This window comes from Poeciliopsis prolifica, unplaced genomic scaffold (assembly GCF_027474105.1).
Source record: "Poeciliopsis prolifica strain line A6 unplaced genomic scaffold, Auburn_PproV2 SCAFFOLD003, whole genome shotgun sequence".
Lineage (NCBI taxonomy): Eukaryota > Metazoa > Chordata > Actinopteri > Cyprinodontiformes > Poeciliidae > Poeciliopsis > Poeciliopsis prolifica.
In genome coordinates, this window is record NW_026562378.1 from 6,412,631 (window position 1) to 6,432,448 (window position 19,818).

Sequence of the window (19,818 nt, forward strand, 5' to 3'; positions counted from 1 at the left end):
TTGGTGCTGAGAGAGTGAGTGCAGAAAAATCTACAAATATGAAATTCCTCTGTGAAAGGTGCTAAAGTATGAGCAACACCGCTGAACTGGGCGCGGAGCTCTCAGAGTTTCCTCAAGATGCCGAAAAAGACAAAAACCGATAAGAAGAAACAATGTCCTGTACCACTGCAGTCAGACTTTCTGGGAGAGTTTCCATTAATTTCACTCCTGTTGGTTGTCTTATCAAAACACGACAGAGTCCAAAGGCAACAGTGGATGATTTATTACTGGGTAGGATGAGACAGTGGAGATCTGACAACTCGGTGAAAAACACATTGCAGACACAGATCATGCAGCCACCGCAGCACAGGCGACCTGCTGTGTGTGTGTGTGTGTGTGTGTGTGTGTGTGTGTGTGTGTGTGTGTGTGTGTGTGTGTGTGTGTGTGTGTGTGTGTGTGTGTGTGTGTGTGTGTGTGTGTGTGTGTGTGTGAGACAACTCAAGCTCAACTGAACCTGTACGGAGTTATGGGTACAGGAATTGAGTAGCGATCCATTGAAGATACAATGATTTGTAGAATAAAACTGACAAAGGATGAATATTTGTACTTAATTTCCAGATGTGCAAAACTGAGGTGTGGCACATCCTACATCCCTAAATGCCTTGTTTCAATCCGTCTTCAATCTGTCCGGGACAAATCTCGGCATTTAAAGCGTCTCTCGTGATGCCATGCCTCACAACTTGGTCTCCACTCTCTCGCTCTCCAGGAAGGATTTCCCACAAACCGTGATGGCTTTAAACTCCTCCGAAATGTCCACCAGAGTCTTCCCCTTGGTCTCAGGCAGAAGGAAGAAGGTGTAAAAGCTGCCCAGCAGGGACACGACAGCAAACAGTGTGAAGCAATAAGAGTCGAAAGCATCCTACGGAGAAAGAGTGGACAAGCAGAGCTGTGTTGGTTAGAGTCGTCGTCCAGTGTGCGGCATGCAGGCTGGTTGCTTCAGAGTCGGGGCGTGTGTGACTGTACGCACAATGATGAACGGGAAGATCAGGCCCACCACGGCGAACATGAACCAACGCTGCAGCCCCATGAGAACGAACGCTGCCAGACGATCGGACTGAGTGAAGAGCTCGGCACTGAGTGTGGCTGTGGCGGCGCCTGGAAGAGCAAAGAGTGATCTTTACAAGATTTCTGCTGCTTTGCAACGAAAAAACTTCAAATTATTTGACTTAATTATTTCAGTGATAGCTCAGCACAAACACGAACTAATTACAAAGAGAAAGAAAGGTTAAGCACAATTGTTCCTATATCTACATATATATTTTTTATTGATTTATTTTTTAAATAATTATGACCTGAAAAGTGCATGCATTCTGACTGATCTCCCCTTTTCTCCAGCGCCCCAAACTAAAACCCAATGAAACCAAAGTGACCCAATAATGGCCGAGATTTTCAGTCTCTAAATGTGCAAAGCTGGTAGAAATGCATCCCAAAACAAATTAACCTTTTCATGCATGAGTTATGATCTGAATTTTTGAAGATTCTATAAAGTTCAGATTCATGGGGACTTAATAAAATCATACGCTATCCTATGCAAAAAAAAAAAAAAACATGCCTCGTTTTAATTTCAGTTCTAAATTGAGCACATCAAATCACATCCACAAAATCTGAAGTCTGATTTTGTGAATGTAATTTGGTCCTAACCTGACAAATGCAAAAAGCTGAAAGATTATGAATATTTTTTTGAAGGCTCTGCGCAACACGCGGCTTGTCCTCCAATAATGAACCAAAGGTTTAATGGTGCGGTCGCGACGTTCTCACCAGGTCCTCCGCAAAAGGAGACGATGAAGAGGAAGATGAGAGAAGAAGTAACGTAGGGAACCCAGCTGAGGTCCTGCAGTAGTGACACACATTATGATGCTTGACACAGTCACACCTACTGTCTGCACTGTTTGTGCATTTCATTTTTAATGCAATGCGTGTGCCGAATAGATTTAATGTGTCCAGTGTTTTCACCGACTGCTGGATCCTCTGGCAGCTCAAAGATAACATCAAATGGCCTCGTATTTATCATTTGGTAGATACGATTCACAACAATTGACTTAATCCTCTGTGCCTTGGTTGTGTAAGTTATATCCACATTTGAAGAGTAGAAAATGTGTGGTAAATATTGGGGGCTGGGGAGGTTTCTCACCAGTGAGCGGCTCAAGGAAAACAGAAATGTGTGATCTCTCTGTAATAATTTTACATTTTCCTTTTACCACATTCTTGTCATGTTTACCTTTAGGTTCAGTATCACTGTTGCCATAATCCAGATAGCAGATATGACGGCGTACCCCCCCCAGAATAACGGCCTCCTCCCTGTGTGCTCGATCAGAAGGCTCTGTTGGAAACAAAGGAGAAAAGAAATGGAGGCAGCTTTCAAGACAGAAAGGAAGCAAGAGAAAACAAGGAAAGAGCTGAGAAAGGAAGATGGAATGAGAGGAGGGAGGAAGGAAAGACTCGAGACAAAATGAGGGGAACGAAGAGGAAAGGTAGGAAGGAAAGAATGACACACAGCCACTCATCCCTGAGCTGCCTGCATTTTGCTCAATATGAAGCACCAAAGGGGAACAGAGTCAGGTGAGAGAGGGGAGACGGCGGCGGGATTTGCTCACACAGGAGATGGAGGTGAGGATTTCAGATATTCCGAGACCGAGGGTGACGTAGCGGATCTTGTCTTTAGGAACTCCAGAGTTCAGGAAGATGTCAAAGGAGAAGGTGCTGATCTGGGAAGGAGAACGCCACGATAAATTGTTAGGACCGGTCCATGCAGTGTGTCTTTAATTGTTTTTCTCTTCGTTTCTTGCTACAATCACGACAATAAAAGTGCCGTGACTTTAAGCAACAATTAGAAACGAAGCAGTGGATTTAAGTCTGGACTTTGACCGGGCCTGTTTTGTGTTCTGTGGCCTCATTTCGTCCCAGCCAACCGAGACAGAGACGTGTGTATTTCTAATTGTCTCACTGCTGACATGCCCGACATCTGATTGCAGCAGTAAACGACGAGCATGGTGATGAGCTGCCATCGGACGCTCCGGTCCATCATCAGCCGCAGTGGACTCTTTGGCGGAGACGCTTCGAGAGCCATGTGCTCAGTCAGCATCTCCTCCATTTCCTGTTTGTAGTCGCCTTTCCCCCACAAACTCTGAAGGGCTGGAGCGACGACAAAATAAGACAATTTTAAAGCAAAAACAGGAGAGAAATTGTTCAGAGGTGGGAATGCATACCTCGCTTGCATGCCTTGTCGTCCCTTTTCTCTATGAATAAATACCTGGGAGCCTCTGGAAGGAAAGGCAGCACCAAAACCTGAACCGCTGAGAAACACACAGGGACACAGAGGACGATGTTCCACAGGTGCTGGCGGCCAAGGATCTCGCTGCCAAAAAAAACACACAAAATGATGTTCCCAGCTGAATCGTTGCTCTTGCTTTATGAAGAGGTGACGCAGACTGACGTACCTTAATCCAAAAAGCTGTCCGGAGAGTTTGCCGAGTGAAGTAAAAGTGGCTGAAGTCAGAGTCACCCTGCCTCTTATCTTCCTTGGTGAAATCTCCCCCAAATACATTGAATGGAGGCTTCCTCCTAAACCTGCAACACACAAGTCACCATATGCAACGTGCAGGGTTGCACCACTACAGAAGCTACGCACGATTCAGAATTATTCATAGTAAATATCAGGACTCTCACCCGCTGAGTATCCATACAGCGTCCGCGCCACGATTATCATTTCAAAGGATTTAGCCGTCTTGCTGGTCAGCATGATCACTGCCCCCGTAATGGAAATCAGGCTGTTGCAGATCATTGCTCGTTTTCTGGGCAAAGAGAGTCAAATTCATGTCTTCTTCGGCTGCACACATGACGACGGAGAGGTGCGACACTGTGGGTTTATTAAAAATGTTTGTTGACATGTCTCGAGTGTATCCTGCAGAACCAGGGTCATTTTCAGGGCACAGTGCTGTTCCTTTTACATGTTCCTTCACTTCTCGCAGTGTTCTCACACTTAAATGTTTCAGGTCATCAGACCTGAAACATTTAAGTGTGAGAACACTGCAAAGAAAGCACTTAAGTAGGATGTGTCTGACGCCACGAAGTAGGGGAACGGACCTCCAAAAGTAAAACATCACGCCACAAAAACTGATGAGAAACAAAGTAAGTGATTGACACCAATCTGGAAAGGATGAGGAAACCTTTCCTGTGCTTTTGGAGCAGCGACTTGGCGACGTTGGCAGGATTCCATGATTATGCAGCGCAGGGTAAAAGTGACAAAGTGATTGTCTGATACTTAATTGAAATAAGTGATCATTTGAGATTAGACACGCTTGCTTCCCAGACTTGATTTATCGTTTGCCTCTTTACCACTATGCAATCTCAAACAGGAGCTTACATACAGTTTTCCGATCCAAGTGGGAAACACGTCCCACATTCGCGGATACCTTTACCCATAAGCCACGTGCACACACCTTCCCAGTTTTCGTGAGAAGAGTTTGACACTGACGGCACCAAAAAGTCCCCCGACGGCGTACATGGAGACGATAAGAGACCAGATCATGGTGACCTTCTGAGTACCTGGAGACTCCTGGTACCTGTCATACCAGCTGCTGTTGATGAAGTGCTGAATGTACTGGAAAGACATCAACAATCCGTATTGTGACCAAACAAATAACACCAAAATGTGGGAAAACTCAGAAAATGGGCTTGTAGTTTTGTTTTTTTTTTCTGTCTTTTTTTTCTTACTGGTGAGGGAGAACTGAGTCCGGTTATGTGGTAACCAGTATGGAAACTTCCTCCACAGCCCAAAATTATGATTACAAGCAGAGCATTGCCTTGAGTCTGAAATGAAGGAGTGAAAACAGAATCATGATCGACACAACAGAGATATATATATATATATATATATATATATATATATATATATATATATATATATATTATATATATATATATATATATATATATATATATATGCTGACTGGATAGCTCAATACATAAGGCATCAGTATATCACCCGAGAGGGCAGGGTTCGAATCCAGTCTGGGTCCTTAGGCAAGACCCTTCAAGCTACTGCCTACCTCATACCATGAGAGATACTAAGTTGCATAACATGCCGGCTCAGACGTCGCCCGGCCAAACAAGGTCTGCGTCAGGTGTTGGGGAACCAGAGCACCTTGATGACAAATGGGCTACTGGAACAAGACGGAAATGGGCGAGAGATGAAAATGTGGATCTGTTGGAATGCTACTACTCAAGTAACCCTAGTCAGAGGGGTTACATGCAAAGACTGGGGAAGGAATGGTTACTTCGACATCCCCAGTCAACACTAAGCGCTAAAACAACTAGTAGCTCAGTGTTCCAACATCCGCAAACGGCAACTGCTATCACAACTTGAGATTGACGAGATACAACATAAATGCTACGGCAAAAGGGAGGAACCCGGATGTCAGGACTGTGGGGACTTAACTACAAGTCCCCACCCAGTGAGGGGATACACGGCCCCAATGAGCAAAACAGAGCTGAACGAGACAGCTGCTGACCTGAGAGAGAGAATCATGACCCGAATGACAACCAGGCCTCCCCGGCGCCAATTACAACGGCTGAGTGAAGTACCATCTGAAAGTCTCATTGAGAATGTGAATGCAGCATTGAGAACGATCCCTACCAACACCATAACAGAAACCAATGAGCTGATCTACAACTCAGCATCAGTGATCCTTGAGATACTTGGCTATAAGAGCAACCATGAGACCCAATACCCACCATGGAAAAGACGGTTAGAGGCTAAAATCAAGGTAACAAGGAGGGAAGTGAGCCAACTGTCAGAGCTCCACAAGGGTGCAATGAAAAGACCAGTACCCAGAAAGTACAGGCAGATGCCCATACCTGAAGCACTCGAGACTGCCAAACAGAGGCTCCAAGCCTTGTCCAGCCGCCTAAAGAGATACACAAGGGAGAATGAATCCAGAAGGATTAACCGGCTCTTCTCCACTCAACCAGCTAAGGTGTACTCTCAATGGCAGGGTAACAATAACAACAGAGCAGACCCACCAAGGCTGGAGACGGAACAATACTGGAAAGGCATATGGGAAAGGGAGGCGTCCCACAACAGCAATGCACAGTGGCTGATCTCTCTACGAGAGGACCACAGCAACCTCCCTGAGCAAGCCCCGGTAACCATCACTGTGACAGATGTCCAAGAAAGAGTCTCAGGTATGAAAAACTGGACAGCACCAGGGCCTGACATGATCCATGCCTACTGGCTAAAGAAACTCACTGCTCTCCATGAGCGAATGGCAGCCCAAATGAACCAGCTGCTACAAAGTGGGACTCACCCTGAATGGTTAACTGAAGGGCGGACAATCCTAATCCAGAAGGATCCATCAAAGGGTCCAGTCCCACCAACTACCGACCAATAACCTGCCTCTCCACAACCTGGAAGCTCATGTCAGGCATCATAGCGGCCAAGATAAGCAAACACATGGATAAACACATGAGCACGGCACAGAAGGGTATCGGTGTAAATAGCAGAGGAGCCAAACACCAACTCCTCGTAGACCGCACAGTTGCCCGAGACTGCAAAACCCGACACACCAACCTGTGCATGGCTTGGATTGATTACAAGAAAGCCTATGACTCAATGCCGCATACTTGGATCATTGAATGCTTAGAGATGTATAACATCAACAGGATTCTGAGAGCCTTCATTGCAAACTCGATGAGGCTGTGGAAAACCACCCTTGAAGCCAACTGCAAACCACTTGCACAAGTGTCCATCAAATGTGGCATATACCAAGGAGATGCTCTGTCCCCGCTACTGTTCTGCATAGGCCTGAACCCCCTCAGCCAAGTTATCAACAAGACTGGCTACGGATACAGACTCAAAAATGGGGCCAATATCAGTCACCTACTCTACATGGATGACATCAAGCTGTACGCCAAGTGTGAGCGAGACATCGACTCACTGATCCACACCACCAGGATCTACAGCACTGACATTGGGATGTCATTCGGACTAGAGAAGTGTGTGGTTCTGGTCACAAAGAGGGGGAAGGTCATCCACACAGAAGGGGTCTCACTCCCAGAAGGAACAATAGCAGACATAGAGGACAGTTACAAGTACCTAGGTATACCACAAGCAAATGGCAACCTCGATGAGGTCACAAGGAAAGGAGCCACAGCTAAATATCTCCAACGAATAAGGCAAGTCCTGAGAAGCCAGCTCAATGGCAAGAACAAAATCCGTGCGATAAACAGCTATGCCCTGCCAGTAATCAGATACCCTGCTGGAATAATTAGCTGGCCAAAGGAGGAGATAAAAGCCACAGATATTAAGACTAGAAAGCTACTAACCATGCATGGAGGGTTCCATCCCAAATCCAGCACCCTGAGACTGTACACGAGCCGCAAGGAAGGAGGCAGAGGACTAGTGAGTGTGAGAACCACTGTCCAGGACGAAACAACTAAGATCCATAAATACATCAGGGACAAAGCCTCAACAGACAATGTGCTCAGTGAATGTCTCAGACAACAGGGAACGGAGGTTGAGGTGCCAGAGATACCATCATGGGAGGACAAACCCCTACATGGGATGTACCACCAGCAAATAACCCAAGTGGCTGATATCAGTAAATCCTACCAATGGCTGGAAAAAGCTGGACTCAAGGACAGCACAGAGGCCCTCATCCTGGCAGCCCAGGAACAGGCCCTAAACACCAGAGCAATAGAGGCCCAGATCTACCACACCAGACAAGACCCAAGGTGTAGGTTGTGCAAGGAGGCCCCTGAGACAGTCCAGCACATCACAGCAGGGTGCAAGATACTGGCAGGGAAAGCGTACATGGAGCGACATAACCAAGTGGCAGGCATAGTGTACAGAAACATCTGTGCAGAATATGGACTGGAAACCCCAAGATCAAAGTGGGAAACACCCCCAAAGGTGGTGGAGAACGCCAGAGCTAAGATCCTGTGGGACTTCCAGATCCAGACAGACAAAATGGTAATGGCGAACCAACCAGACATTGTCGTAGTGGATAAACATCAGAGGAAAGCCGTTGTGGTAGATGTAGCAATACCAAGTGATTGCAACATCAGGAAAAAAGAGCACGAGAAACTAGAGAAATACCAGGGCCTCAGGGAGGAACTGGAGAGGGCCTGGAAGGTGAAGACCACAGTGGTGCCTGTGGTCATCGGGGCCCTCGGGGCAGTAACCCCAAACTGGAGCAGTGGCTACAACAGATCCCAGAACAACATCAGACATCTCAGTCCAGAAATATGCAGTCCTTGGCACAGCCAAGATACTGCGCAGAACCCTCAAGCTCCCAGGCCTCTGGTAGAGGACCCGAGCTCAGAGGATAAGAACCACCCGCGGTGGGTGAGAAGGGAATTTTTTTTTTTATATATATATATATATATATATATATATATATATATATATATAATTTTTTTTAAACATTTGTAATTCTGGTGTTTTTAATGTTATAATTAATAATAATGAACTCTAGTTAAGAACATTTTAAATAGATTTTGTGTGAATACTGAAAACAGAGACCTTTTTTTAAAAGTAAAATAGCCATGTAGTTGTGATTTCATTACTGTTTAGTTTGTTTATTAAATTTGTTCGACATAAAAAAATAAATGATAAATTAAAAAATTCAATCGATTTTTTTTTTTTAAAGTTGTTAATAAGCAAGAAGCAGAACTGTTGTTAAAAGAGAAAGCCAGAGGTGTTTCTCTGTGCTAAGGCCGTGATTGTACCAAAGTCTAATTTGAGCAACATCATATAACAAGCCCTTGGTCAGAAAAGACAATTACATTTGAATACCTAACTTTATTTTTTCTTAAAGCAACAAAACGTGTAAAAGCTTAAAATTGTAAAAGACATTAAACCAGAACGCCATTCTCAATGGTGTTAAAAACCAAAAGTAAATTCGAAGCAAACTTATCTGCAGATGGAGTTGGAGCGTTTTCTGACAACCATGAGAAATGTAGGATTAGCTTTAGGGTTAAACGTCATGTTGATGGAGTTTGAGTGAGAAACTGTGTGCTTATAATGACGTTTGACCTTCACATAACTGTAGTGCAGCTAAATTCTCGTGAGTGAAAGAGGGTCTGACTATGTGGAGAAAAGTGAGACGTGCATAATTGATGCATGGCTTCTTAATATAGATTATTCTGCTGAAACAGTTGCTGGGACCACAATGCTGCCAGAATTTTCTGAGGAGATTTTTGTCTGTCTTTTTTATTTTCCTTTCGTTTCATTATTCTGGACTTCATACACAGGTGTAAATATAACTTTGCCGAGCCACATGTCTGAATATGTAGAGATGAAAATGTAAAGGTAGAATTTTTTTTTATTTGATTATGAAATCAGTAGGAATTATGATTTTTTTAAAATACTCCTACTCTCAAAATAATTTGAAGTAGTGTTCATTTTAATTGATTTTTCCACCTTAAATATGTTTAAAAGGTTTGAATTAAAACAATAAAAAATAACTAAGCAAGACACAAGTCACAATGACTCAGCTAAAAATATGATCTAAATCATTTATTACATAAAACAACGAGTGGCTAAAAACAATATGTTTGCCAGTGAACCATAATACGTTAAGGTCGTCATGCAAATTTGCATAAGTATTTTTTTTTAACCCGAAATGCCGAATAACAGATTATGTATATTAAAAGTTATCATCAGTGAATCTGATATTGCCGCATATGTTTCTTTTCCACTGCTCTTTTCAGCGTTTACGTTTAAAAATCATCCTGGTATGTAAACAGATATGTTAGTAATATGTGGAGCTCCTACCAGTTGGTGGAAGAAAGTTTCCATTCTGTGTCGACGGCCTTGAACATCGCAGTCCGCAGATCCAGACTCCGCAGGCCGCTTTAAAACCCACAGGCTGGTTATCATTAACTCGTTTGGAGTAAAAATTAAGCACCAGAAACAGGCCGTCGGCCTGCTGATGGGAAGTGACGAGAGCTGTAGGAACCTGGCCTGGTGTGAAAAGAGAAACGGACAACTCCCGGACGGAAAACGACTCCGTATATGATTCAGATACGTAACTCTGCAAGTCATGAACCATTACGTACAGTTGAAACCACATATTTGCACTGTGCAAAAGGACGTTAAACCAGACTAAATCCCAGCCGACCCTGTTTTAGGTCGGCAAGGATCTATAGTCCGGTGCCAGAATAATGACTATGAGAGGTCTTCGTAATTTGACCAGAGTCCATGTCTTGTTTTAAAGACTCGCTTATGAGATGTTCCATCAACATTTGCGCATGGTTCCTCGTTAAGTCAGCTGTTTTGAGAAGTGCACAGAATGGCACCATCACCACACGATGCTGCCACCCTTATAGGGCACAGCAATCTTCTTGTATATAAACTTTTGATGTTGAAAAAAGTGATAAAAATATTTTCAAAACGTCTGTGGTAACTAATTCAAAGGAGGAAACTTCTATCTCATTTAATGTCAGTAAGGATAGTTGGTTTTTTGTGCAGTGTATCTCATTTCCACTGTGTTTACGAAGAGTTTTATTTCATAAAAGCACTGTTCATGTTGTGAACAATAAACACGAGATAATTGCTTTTTAAATCGTAAAAAACTACTTGGCTGCTTTTTTTTGTAAACATTGGAATCGCTGCTTGTGCGGTTAAACATGTGTTTTGCTTGACGTCCGCCAGGGGGCAGCAATCTAAAATTGTGTTTATTTATCTTGTGTCACTCCGCTCTTTCCTCATGTCGCTCCAGCGGAAGCAACGCTGTTCAGTGTTTCCCGTAGTCATCGTTGAGTAGCTGGGTAACAGCGAATAGTGGATCGCATCTCCACAATAAAAAAGGAGCCTTTTTATTTACTCGTTTGCCTATTTACCAAGAGACAAAAATGCCACTGGAGAACTTGGAGGAGGAGGGTCTGCCTAAGAACCCCGATTTGAGGATAGCTCAGCTGAAATTTCTGCTCACAATGGACGGACACCGACGAGACGAGAAAGTGAAAACCGAGCTAATGGATGCTATTAAAGCTAACAGTGAGTTAGCCTTTTTTATTTCTTCTCTTTTTTTGAACGCAGTGATTTTTAACTAACACAACCGAGCCACGTGTTGACAGCTGTTCATTAGACAGATACGCTTAGGGAATTGCTTTTACTGAGGTGTGGGTGAGGTTTGTAAAAACAATACGTCAAAGTAAATGCTTAGCGCGAGCATTAGCCTGTTAGCTAACACTGCTAGCGTCGGACAACAAAAAGTTTAAAACGGCTTTTTTTGTTACAAAACTAGTAAAACACAAACAAGACAGACTTTGTGCTCATTCGGTCGGTTTCAGTTCTTTGTCATTTTTGTGACGCGAGAAGACGAGAAGTGGGTTCCCGGGGATACCTCACATCCTTACACCAAATATTATGCGTATTCAAAGTCTCGCGTTGATTGAGATTTTTGGGGTTCTTGTGAATGTGCCGGATTTCTGTGTGTGTGTGCTTTAGACATGGCGCCGTACTATGAGGGTCTGTGCAAGGAGCTGAAGTGGCCGCTGGACTCGGAGCTGCTGAGCAAAATGAAAAAGGCCAACGAGGAGGAGCTGAAGCGCCTGGACGACGTGCTGGATGACGCGGAGAAGAACATGGGAGAGAGCGAGATCCGGGACGTCATGATGGCCAAGGCGGAATATTTAATCAGAATCGGGGATAAGGTGAGGGATGCTTCAGCGAGGACGGGTGATGTGTTGGAATGCATCTTAAAAATGAATAAATGATTGACGTGAAGCAAGTCAAACCCTCCGAATCTAGTCATTAAAAATGCATGCAAAAAGTTTTTTGATGTGCAAGTGTTATTTTCTGGCCTTTACAGGTAAAAATGTCATAAAACGTAATTTTTATGCGTTGTGCATAGGTATTTTATGACCTATATATTTATAAGAAAGACGGCTGACTTCACTGATTTCACTCAGGAGAGATAAAAATTTTAGTGGAGTAATTTCATAGGAACAAAGGCCACGAAATGTGCTTTAAACGTGGTAAAACAGACAGGTCCTAAAATAATGGATAAAAAACAAAAGCCAAAAATCAACCAATCATAAAGCATGAAAACAAACGGATGACTTTAAAGCAAAAGAACAACTCAAGACAGTGAAAACATTTACAACAAACTCTACAATAGCGTACAAAGAAAATATTAAAAGTACTGGCGCAAAATCTAGCACAATAGCAAGTTTGATACAGTAAAAACAATTATAGAAATCTGTGTAAACATCAATTTCTATTTGCTCTTCTTTAGTTTGCTTCTTCAACATAAAAGTCCTTGTTGGTTGAATGGCAATGCTCCTCTGCAGAGAACTATAATTTTCTAACAATTCGTCTTGAATCTTTTGCACAACATTTTGAGCGAGCGGCCAACTTGTGAAGTTAGAAATAAAGCAATAATGAAAATAAAGTTAACTTAAAACCAGAAAAAGACTGTAGAAAATTCACCTTCACAAGTCTGTTTATGGTTTGAATGTTTTCAAACCAAACCATGCTAATTTCTCTCGCGCGTCTCAAAGTCTTGTGACAGCTATTATTGTCACACGTTTAAGCATGTTTGCATCACTGAGAAATTCATTGAATTTATTCCCCTTTTTCCTGTGCGCCACCGCAGGAGGGCGCGCTGACGGCTTTCAGGAAGACCTACGACAAGACGGTGGCTCTGGGTCACAGGTTAGACATCGTCTTCTACCTGCTGAGGATCGGTCTCTTCTACATGGACAGTGACCTCATCACACGCAACTCGGAAAAAGCCAAGAGGTTCGTCCTGCCTCGTCCTCATCCGCCTGCCGGCGTCATCGCGGGGCGTAACGGTTGTGCTTCTTCTTCTCTGCGCAGCCTCATCGAGGAGGGCGGGGACTGGGACCGGAGGAACCGCCTGAAGGTCTACCAGGGTCTGTACTGCGTGGCCATCAGAGACTTCAAGCAGGCCGCCGAGCTTTTCCTCGACACCGTCTCCACCTTCACCTCGTACGAGCTCATGGACTACAAGACGTTTGTCACCTACACAGTTTACGTCTGCATGATCGCCCTGAAGAGGCCTGACCTCCGCGAAAAGGTAGGGAGAAGTGTTGAGCAAAGTGAGATCAAATAAAATGGTAATTAACGGGGAAGGACTAAAAACTAACTGGAACTAAATCATTCATTTGTGCAACTAATTAAAATGTACTGAAATTAGAGTTACAATACCTGTCAAACTTAATAAAAAAAATTTCAGCTGTGGGCAAATTATGGTAGTCTCCAAAAGTTGGGATAAATTCCAGAATCAGAATTATCAACAATAATTCTGTTGAGCATTCATTACCCTATCAATGTATACATAGCCAATACTTGGACCTTTTTAAATGATCTACCTAAAAACTAACCAGAACTACTACTATGACTAATAAAACCAAAACATATTCAACAAATAACTAATGAAAACAAGCAAGCACATTCTAAAAACGAATTAAAACTAACCTGATTAGACGAGTCACAATGAAAGTAAACTAAACTGTAATGTAAAATGTCAAACTAATCACCTGTCCTCCTCCTCAGGTGATAAAAGGAGCAGAGATCCTGGAGGTGCTGCACAGCCTCCCGTCCGTCCGCCAGTATCTGTTCTCCCTGTACGAGTGCCGTTACTCTGTCTTCTTCCAGTCTCTGGGTGAGTTTGTCTCTTGTGGCTTTTTCAAAATAAAGCTGCACGGGTCGAGTCCAACGTGTACTCTGTGTCGGATAAACGGCTTTCCTATGTCATCCTGACGCGAGCGTGTTGGTTGCAGCTCTGGTGGAGCAGGAGATGAAGAAAGACTGGCTCTTCGCCCCACACTACCGCTACTATGTGAGGGAGATGAGGATCCAGGCCTACAGCCAGCTGCTGGAGTCCTACCGCTCCCTCACGCTGGGGTACATGGCCGAGGCCTTCGGCGTCAGCACAGAGTTCATCGATCAGTGAGTCGACGTTTACACCACTGTTTTATAACTCATCATTTGTTTAGTCTGCATGAACTCAGACTGAACATATTGGTTCTCCTTTTCTCTAATAATTATAGAAATGGATCCGATCGGGGTGGGTGTTATGGTCTTAAAGTTCTTTTTACAATATTTTATGGTACTGTTCTGATGATAAAAGACCTACAATATATATATTCTTTAGGTAACTATGTTTGTGACTACATAGGAATCATATCCCCTCAAACACAATTACTGCTTAGCTTAACTTTGAGTATTTTGAATTCCCTGACCATCCTCTTGACTGTTTGGTGACAAGATGGGTCCTCCAGGATGGATTATTAATTAAAAGTAAATGAAGTCATTAAATGTTCATCTTTAAAAAGGTTGAACATAAGTAAATGATTTTACTTCACTTATGTTCATTTTAAAAGGGATTGCTCGGGGAGCCAACAGCCTTGCAGATTTTACTTATTTTGCTAAATTCTCAATCGTTTTTCTTTGTTGTCAAATGAAAGGTTTCTCTGTTTTATGTTTACTGCTTTAAAAAAAGAGATTAATTTGAAAGTTTTCACACATCCTTAAAAAGGTTGAAGGCTATATTTAGATCAGACGTCCGCCGTCTACTAAACGGTAGTTTTTGGTCAAACTTTAACTTTATCCAAAAACAGAACATTTATTTAATTAGTAACTTATTTCCAACTCAGAACTTTGATTTATGTGAAGGTTCACAGGAATCCTCACGCAGTTCTTTGTTTTAGGCCAACCGACTCAGATCTCATTTCCTTTCCGTAGGGAACTGTCCCGATTCATCGCCGCCGGACGTCTGCACTGTAAAATTGATAAAGTTAACGAGATTGTGGAAACTAACAGGTAACATGAACACATTTAAATACTGAAAATGCAAGTACAGTGGTTTGGCAGCAAAGCTTTTGAGACTTATAGCTTGTTCTGTTTTGTTTTGTTTTTTTAAACAGACCTGATAGCAAAAACTGGCAGTACCAGGAGACCATCAAGAAGGGCGACCTGCTGCTCAATAGAGTCCAGAAGCTGTCAAGAGTCATTAACATGTAACCCTGGCGTCCACCGTGATGGAGCGTTACGAATTTTCCTCTTGGTATTTGTCTGACAAAGTGGCTTATATTGTGTATATAATAAAACCTGTTTACCTAAAATGTCCCCTGCTGTTGAGTTGACAAACAAGGCGGAGGCAGAGTTTCATATAAATAACAGTATAAATTATTTTATTTACACAAACTTGTTACAAAACAAATATACTATACAATCTTTTTCTTTAAATATTAATTCTAACCTATGTTTTGTTCATGAATTACATAGCAGCCAAATACATAAGTCCAGCTGAAAATGATTCTGATAATGTATACAGAAAACAAAAATCTATACACGCTTTTACAAAGTATGAATGCTTTTTTTTTATCTATTTTTTTTTTTTAATTCTTTTTCCTTCCCAGACATGAGTTGGATTCGCTGTCACATTTAACATTCCAGGTCTGCGGTGCACATAAGAAACAAAACATCCTCAAACTTTTTCTTCTGAAAAGAAAAAAATCTCAGTGAAATTTGAAAAGTGAAACGGAACAAAATTTCAACATGTCTGAAGAAAAACAAAAGGTTTTTTTAACCAAGTGAATGAGAAGCTCTGGTTTATTTAGATTTTTTTGTTTGTTTTTTCTTTAAGGGTTCACAGGCTGATATTTAAACCAAACTCCAATACTTTGAACATTCAAGTAGGGTAAAGCCACCCGACGAATACTGTCCTCAGAGAGTCGGGGAGAGGAACTAATTCAGGCACTTTCTTGATTTGATATTTCTTTCGAACTGCTGCTGAACTCATCCGGGAAAAGCTGCGATTTAAACCGGCAACGAGGAAGCAGACAACTTTTCAACTGCTCTTCTTCCTCGCCAAGGTCGCCACGTCCCTGTAGCACCCCCAACACCACCCTCCAATCGTGAAATGTGTTCAAGTCTGCACAGCGGACGACTTAGAAAAAGTCCCTAAAACATCTTTTTTTTAAATTTTTCCCAAACGGACACAGCTTCAGGCTGTGACATTTCAGACCAACAGGGGTCACACAGAGTCGGATTAGTAGGCAACATAAAACCGTCTGGTAAAAAGCACGTGTGATTCAGACCTTGGTGCATGAATAAAGGTATCTCTCATACAGACACATGCTACGGCGGCGACGTCTCCCTGTCCCTCCTTTAAAGGTCGAGTACACGATTCATGAGATGCTTCGACAAACGGGGATGTATTGCATCGCATAAACTTGGCAGTGAACCACTTCAAATAGTCTTGTCCGCAAGATCTCTCTCTCTTTTTTTTCTCTTCTTCTTAATAAATAAATAATCTTTAAAATTGTACCAAAAAGTTCAGCGTGTAGGAAAAATGCCCGTGCAAAAATACATACTTTACTATGTACAATTTGTTAACAAAATATGTATTCTCAAATAGGAATACTTGATACATAGGCTACAAGAAAACATGGTGAATTAAAGAGTATTTCTTAGAAAACGACCAAAAAAAAAATTCAGCTTTGACATCAGTGAAGGATTTTTATTAGTTTTTTTTGTTTGTATATAGAAATCAACGGGAGTTGCTTTTTAGCTTGTTTTCTCGTGAAGCCATCTTCATGAATCTGGCACCAGAAAAACTCAGAAACAACAAACGAGTGAGTATTGCCTGTGTTTTTTGTTGTTGTTGTTTGTTTTTTAAATATTGAAGTTGGACTGCATTTCAATTTAGAAAATCCAGAATTCAATTCAAACATTGAAGCTCAGACTTAAAGGGATCCATTTCAAGTGTTCTGCTAAGTTTGATGATTTATTTCTTTCAGCTGATAAACTGTTTGTGTAAATCATGAATTATTACGTGAGGGATTTTTTTTTTAAAGCACTATTGTGGGGAAGACTTTCTTACAGTTGTCCAGCAGACGGTCTCTAGACACCTTCTGCACGCCAGGAAAAGGGCTCTGATAAAGAAAATGAAGTGGAAGGAAAAAGTGCTCAAGCAAAAGAAGTAACTGCAAAGTCAATTCAAGAGCGATTCGCTCAGCTTGGACTGCAGCAGACATAATGCAGGACGACTACAACTGGTGAAATTCCCTGTGGTGAGATATTCCAAAAAAAGATCAAATGGAATCGTAGATTAGCCGGATAAGAGCATAAGGACAAAAAGTGGTCGACGTTTGAAATGAAAGAAAATCAAGTTGCAGTGGCATCCAAGTTGTTGAGCTCCAGTGTTATGTTTTGCTTCTGGGGGGGATGGAGTCCCATGAACTGCTGCTGTTGGTCCACTCGGTTTTATCAAGTCCAAAAATCAGAACATTTTAGAGCAATTCGCCTCAAGTACCAGCGGGAGCAAGCAAGAGGAAGATGAGAGAACCAAGAATGCAGGAAAGGTGAAGGCTGCGGTTCCCGTCCAGCAGGCTGATCCACCTGTGCTGTACTGTCTCTATAAACATCCCCCTTTTTGAAAAAAATCATCTGTAATATTCTCATTATCCGAGAAACTTGACATTAGGTTTCTGTTGGCTGCAAGCCTCGATCTTCAACCTGAATAGAAATAAACCATTTCGCTTCTTCAATTAAGTAGCTGAAAGACATTTTTCAAACACGTTTTATTGAGATCCACCTGTTAGTATTATGCTAGGGTTCTATGGAGATCCAAAAGTGCCTAATTTGAATTTTTCAATTTTTTTTTTTTTTCAAAACAACTGAAGTTGCAAATAAATGCATGAAACGTTCATTCAATTTGTAATAAACTACAAAATATTCTTTTTGATTTTTGAGGACAAACCTTCATTTGAACAATTAGTTCATGGTTTGTTGCTGCAATACATCATGAAGCTTTTGACACTCAGACATTTGAATCGTTTCATGATGTACTGCAGCAACAAAAAGAAAAAGCCATGAAATAACTGAATACTGAAATAATTATGAGATATTAAGTTTTGATTTCATTTTTTTAATGAATTCATCTGGTATTCTATAACTATATTTGACATAATAAGTCGGGATATTTGTTTCCTTTCAATTTCTTTGTGGATAAATAATGCTTAAAATTTTGTTTAGAAAATTTCGGCAGTTTTGGCGCTCCATAGCCAACAACCACGCCTCCCTCTTTATGACCGCGAGGCGTCGGGGAAAGTAACAACCAGAGATTCGGTAGTGGTTACCCACCGGGAGGGACAATTACACCCCACAGAAGACGAGTAGACGTGCAAGTTTGTTCCAGTTAAGACGTACCTTTTACCTGATTCCATATGGAAAACATTACGATTCACATCTGTCCACACATAGCTGAGAATTTCACAGCGCTTTGTGGGGATAAAGTAGGGAAGTTGTGGCTTTAACGGTCCCCCATCCTTCTCCTCTTATAATAGAAAGTAGTTGGCAAAGCTGTGGCAGTTTTTTTTGGCAAGCTTTGTGGACAATTATTTAGTGCGTTTCACAGTTCGGGGGTGGGAGGGTAGATCTACTGTTGCCGTGTTGTTATTTTTTTTTGTTTTGTTTTTGTTGGGGTTTTTTTGTTGTTTTTTTTACAATGTATAGATTCGGGAAACTGAGACGTCCCCTCAGGGACAGGCTTTTCTCGCTGACAAAAGAACCGATCGATCCAACGGGCACATCAGGTGTCCTTTTTCACATTTAAAAGCACAACCGTCTTCACCAAGTCTACAAAGACCCTTTGTAGTCCAGTGTTAAAAAAAAACCCAAAACAAAGCTCATTAGAAATCAGAAAAAAAAAGGTAACACTTGCATAATTATTCTGGACGATTGGAAGAGTTGACCAGATTATCCGCTAGGGGGCGACTGCGTGTAACCCTCGGTTACTGAACGTGTCGGACTTTAACGGACATTTAAAAAAAAAAGTAGTTATGGTGTGACTTAAGGTGTTGAAATTAGAAACTTGGAGTCTCCTCCGGCTCTCCTTGCAAGGCTTCTGAGATCAGGCGATGGGGCTGGAATAAAGCTGGGGACTCCAGCAGAATCTAACATTTGGAGGGGCAGAGGAGTAATATAAAAACAAATAAAAACTCTCGCACTTTTACACACTCGCTCTTGAACTCGAACGGAAATAGATCGGCTTGTTGTGTTCCCTCTACCTCCAAAACAGCTGGGAAGACCTCTCGGATCAATGGGGCAGAGGAGTGCAGGGCGGCGGGGGTTCGACTTTGCATTCGGTATCTTTGCCCACCTCTTTTCAAACACGCACACACCTGACACACACATGGCTTTGGGAGAAATAGTGAGGACCACGTCTACTTCACTGGGCAGTCCAGATCATCTCCACCCTGAGGATTGTGGGAAGCTGAGAGTCATGTGGATTTTATTTCACAAGGCCTCGTGCAGTCCAGAACAGATTGCAGACCACTCTGGACGTTCCCCTGGCCGCCTGTCTCCATCGCAGAGGCAGGAAGTCGCTGTCAGGGACGAGCTTTTGGCTGCGGAGGCAAAAAGCAAAGGAATGAAGAAAGATAAAATAAGCCGTTGAGATTAAAAAGTAGATTAACTGAAGGATGATTTGGTGAAGCATCAAGTATTTCTTAAACCTTTACAGTTCAGTGTTTATATCACAGGCGGTCTAGAAGTGCTCAGACGTAATCGTCTCTCATTTTGTCCACAACTTGAACTTTTGCCGCGCTAGAAGGCAAAGCGCATTCTGTCTCATTACAACTACAGATTCTTCCAAACGACATTTCATTGGGATTCTTTTAAAAAGACCAAAGCGTTACGCTTATTTGCAAAGACGACAAAACTTGTCACAATAAAAATAAACTTACAATGCTCATACCTACCCTCACTTTGTAGAGGCAACTTTATGTGGGTAGAGAAAC

The 19,818-nt window shown here is 42.3% G+C and overlaps 3 protein-coding genes across 4 annotated transcripts in view; 1 reads left to right on the forward strand and 2 right to left on the reverse strand.

The window, feature by feature from the left end:
• Positions 1-345: 345 nt before the first annotated feature.
• On the reverse strand, positions 346-9,850 carry slc2a9l1 (solute carrier family 2 member 9, like 1). Its single transcript, XM_055027205.1, has 12 exons — positions 9,815-9,850; positions 4,753-4,848; positions 4,479-4,639; positions 3,706-3,830; positions 3,477-3,606; positions 3,246-3,394; positions 2,984-3,171; positions 2,634-2,744; positions 2,258-2,359; positions 1,798-1,870; positions 1,007-1,134; positions 346-898 (listed from the first exon to the last, which is right to left on the reverse strand). Exons 1-12 carry the CDS (start codon positions 9,836-9,838, stop codon positions 713-715), a joined length of 1,473 nt encoding a protein of 490 aa, XP_054883180.1. The 5' UTR covers positions 9,839-9,850; the 3' UTR covers positions 346-712.
• A 917-nt stretch (positions 9,851-10,767) lies between these two features.
• On the forward strand, positions 10,768-15,265 carry psmd6 (proteasome 26S subunit, non-ATPase 6). Its single transcript, XM_055026606.1, has 8 exons — positions 10,768-11,038; positions 11,492-11,697; positions 12,642-12,787; positions 12,866-13,085; positions 13,565-13,673; positions 13,792-13,960; positions 14,756-14,833; positions 14,938-15,265. Exons 1-8 carry the CDS (start codon positions 10,894-10,896, stop codon positions 15,032-15,034), a joined length of 1,170 nt encoding a protein of 389 aa, XP_054882581.1. The 5' UTR covers positions 10,768-10,893; the 3' UTR covers positions 15,035-15,265.
• The window catches only part of LOC129357174 (ataxin-7), a 32,806-nt gene continuing 28,164 nt past the window's right edge, over positions 15,177-19,818 (reverse strand). For both annotated transcript variants that reach the window (XM_055026605.1, XM_055026604.1), the window contains one exon: positions 15,177-19,425. In XM_055026605.1, coding sequence (XP_054882580.1) covers positions 19,408-19,425 — 18 coding nt within the window. In that variant the 3' untranslated portion in view covers positions 15,177-19,407. The remainder of the gene's footprint in view (positions 19,426-19,818) is intronic.

Excerpts from the sequence above, each read along its gene's own strand:
- psmd6 (XM_055026606.1), top strand. The coding sequence starts at position 10,894 with ATGCCACTGGAGAACTTGGAGGAGGAGGGTCTGCCTAAGAACCCCGAT. Across the intron at positions 11,698-12,641 it reads TAATCAGAATCGGGGATAAG|GAGGGCGCGCTGACGGCTTT; the intron begins GTGAGGGATGCT and ends GCGCCACCGCAG. Across the intron at positions 14,834-14,937 it reads GAGATTGTGGAAACTAACAG|ACCTGATAGCAAAAACTGGC; the intron begins GTAACATGAACA and ends TTTTTTAAACAG.
- slc2a9l1 (XM_055027205.1), bottom strand. The coding sequence starts at position 9,838 with ATGGAAACTTTCTTCCACCAACTG. Across the intron at positions 4,849-9,814 it reads AAACTTTCTTCCACCAACTG|ACTCAAGGCAATGCTCTGCT; the intron begins GTAGGAGCTCCA and ends CCTTCATTTCAG. Across the intron at positions 3,831-4,478 it reads TTCTCACGAAAACTGGGAAG|AAAACGAGCAATGATCTGCA; the intron begins GTGTGTGCACGT and ends CTCTTTGCCCAG.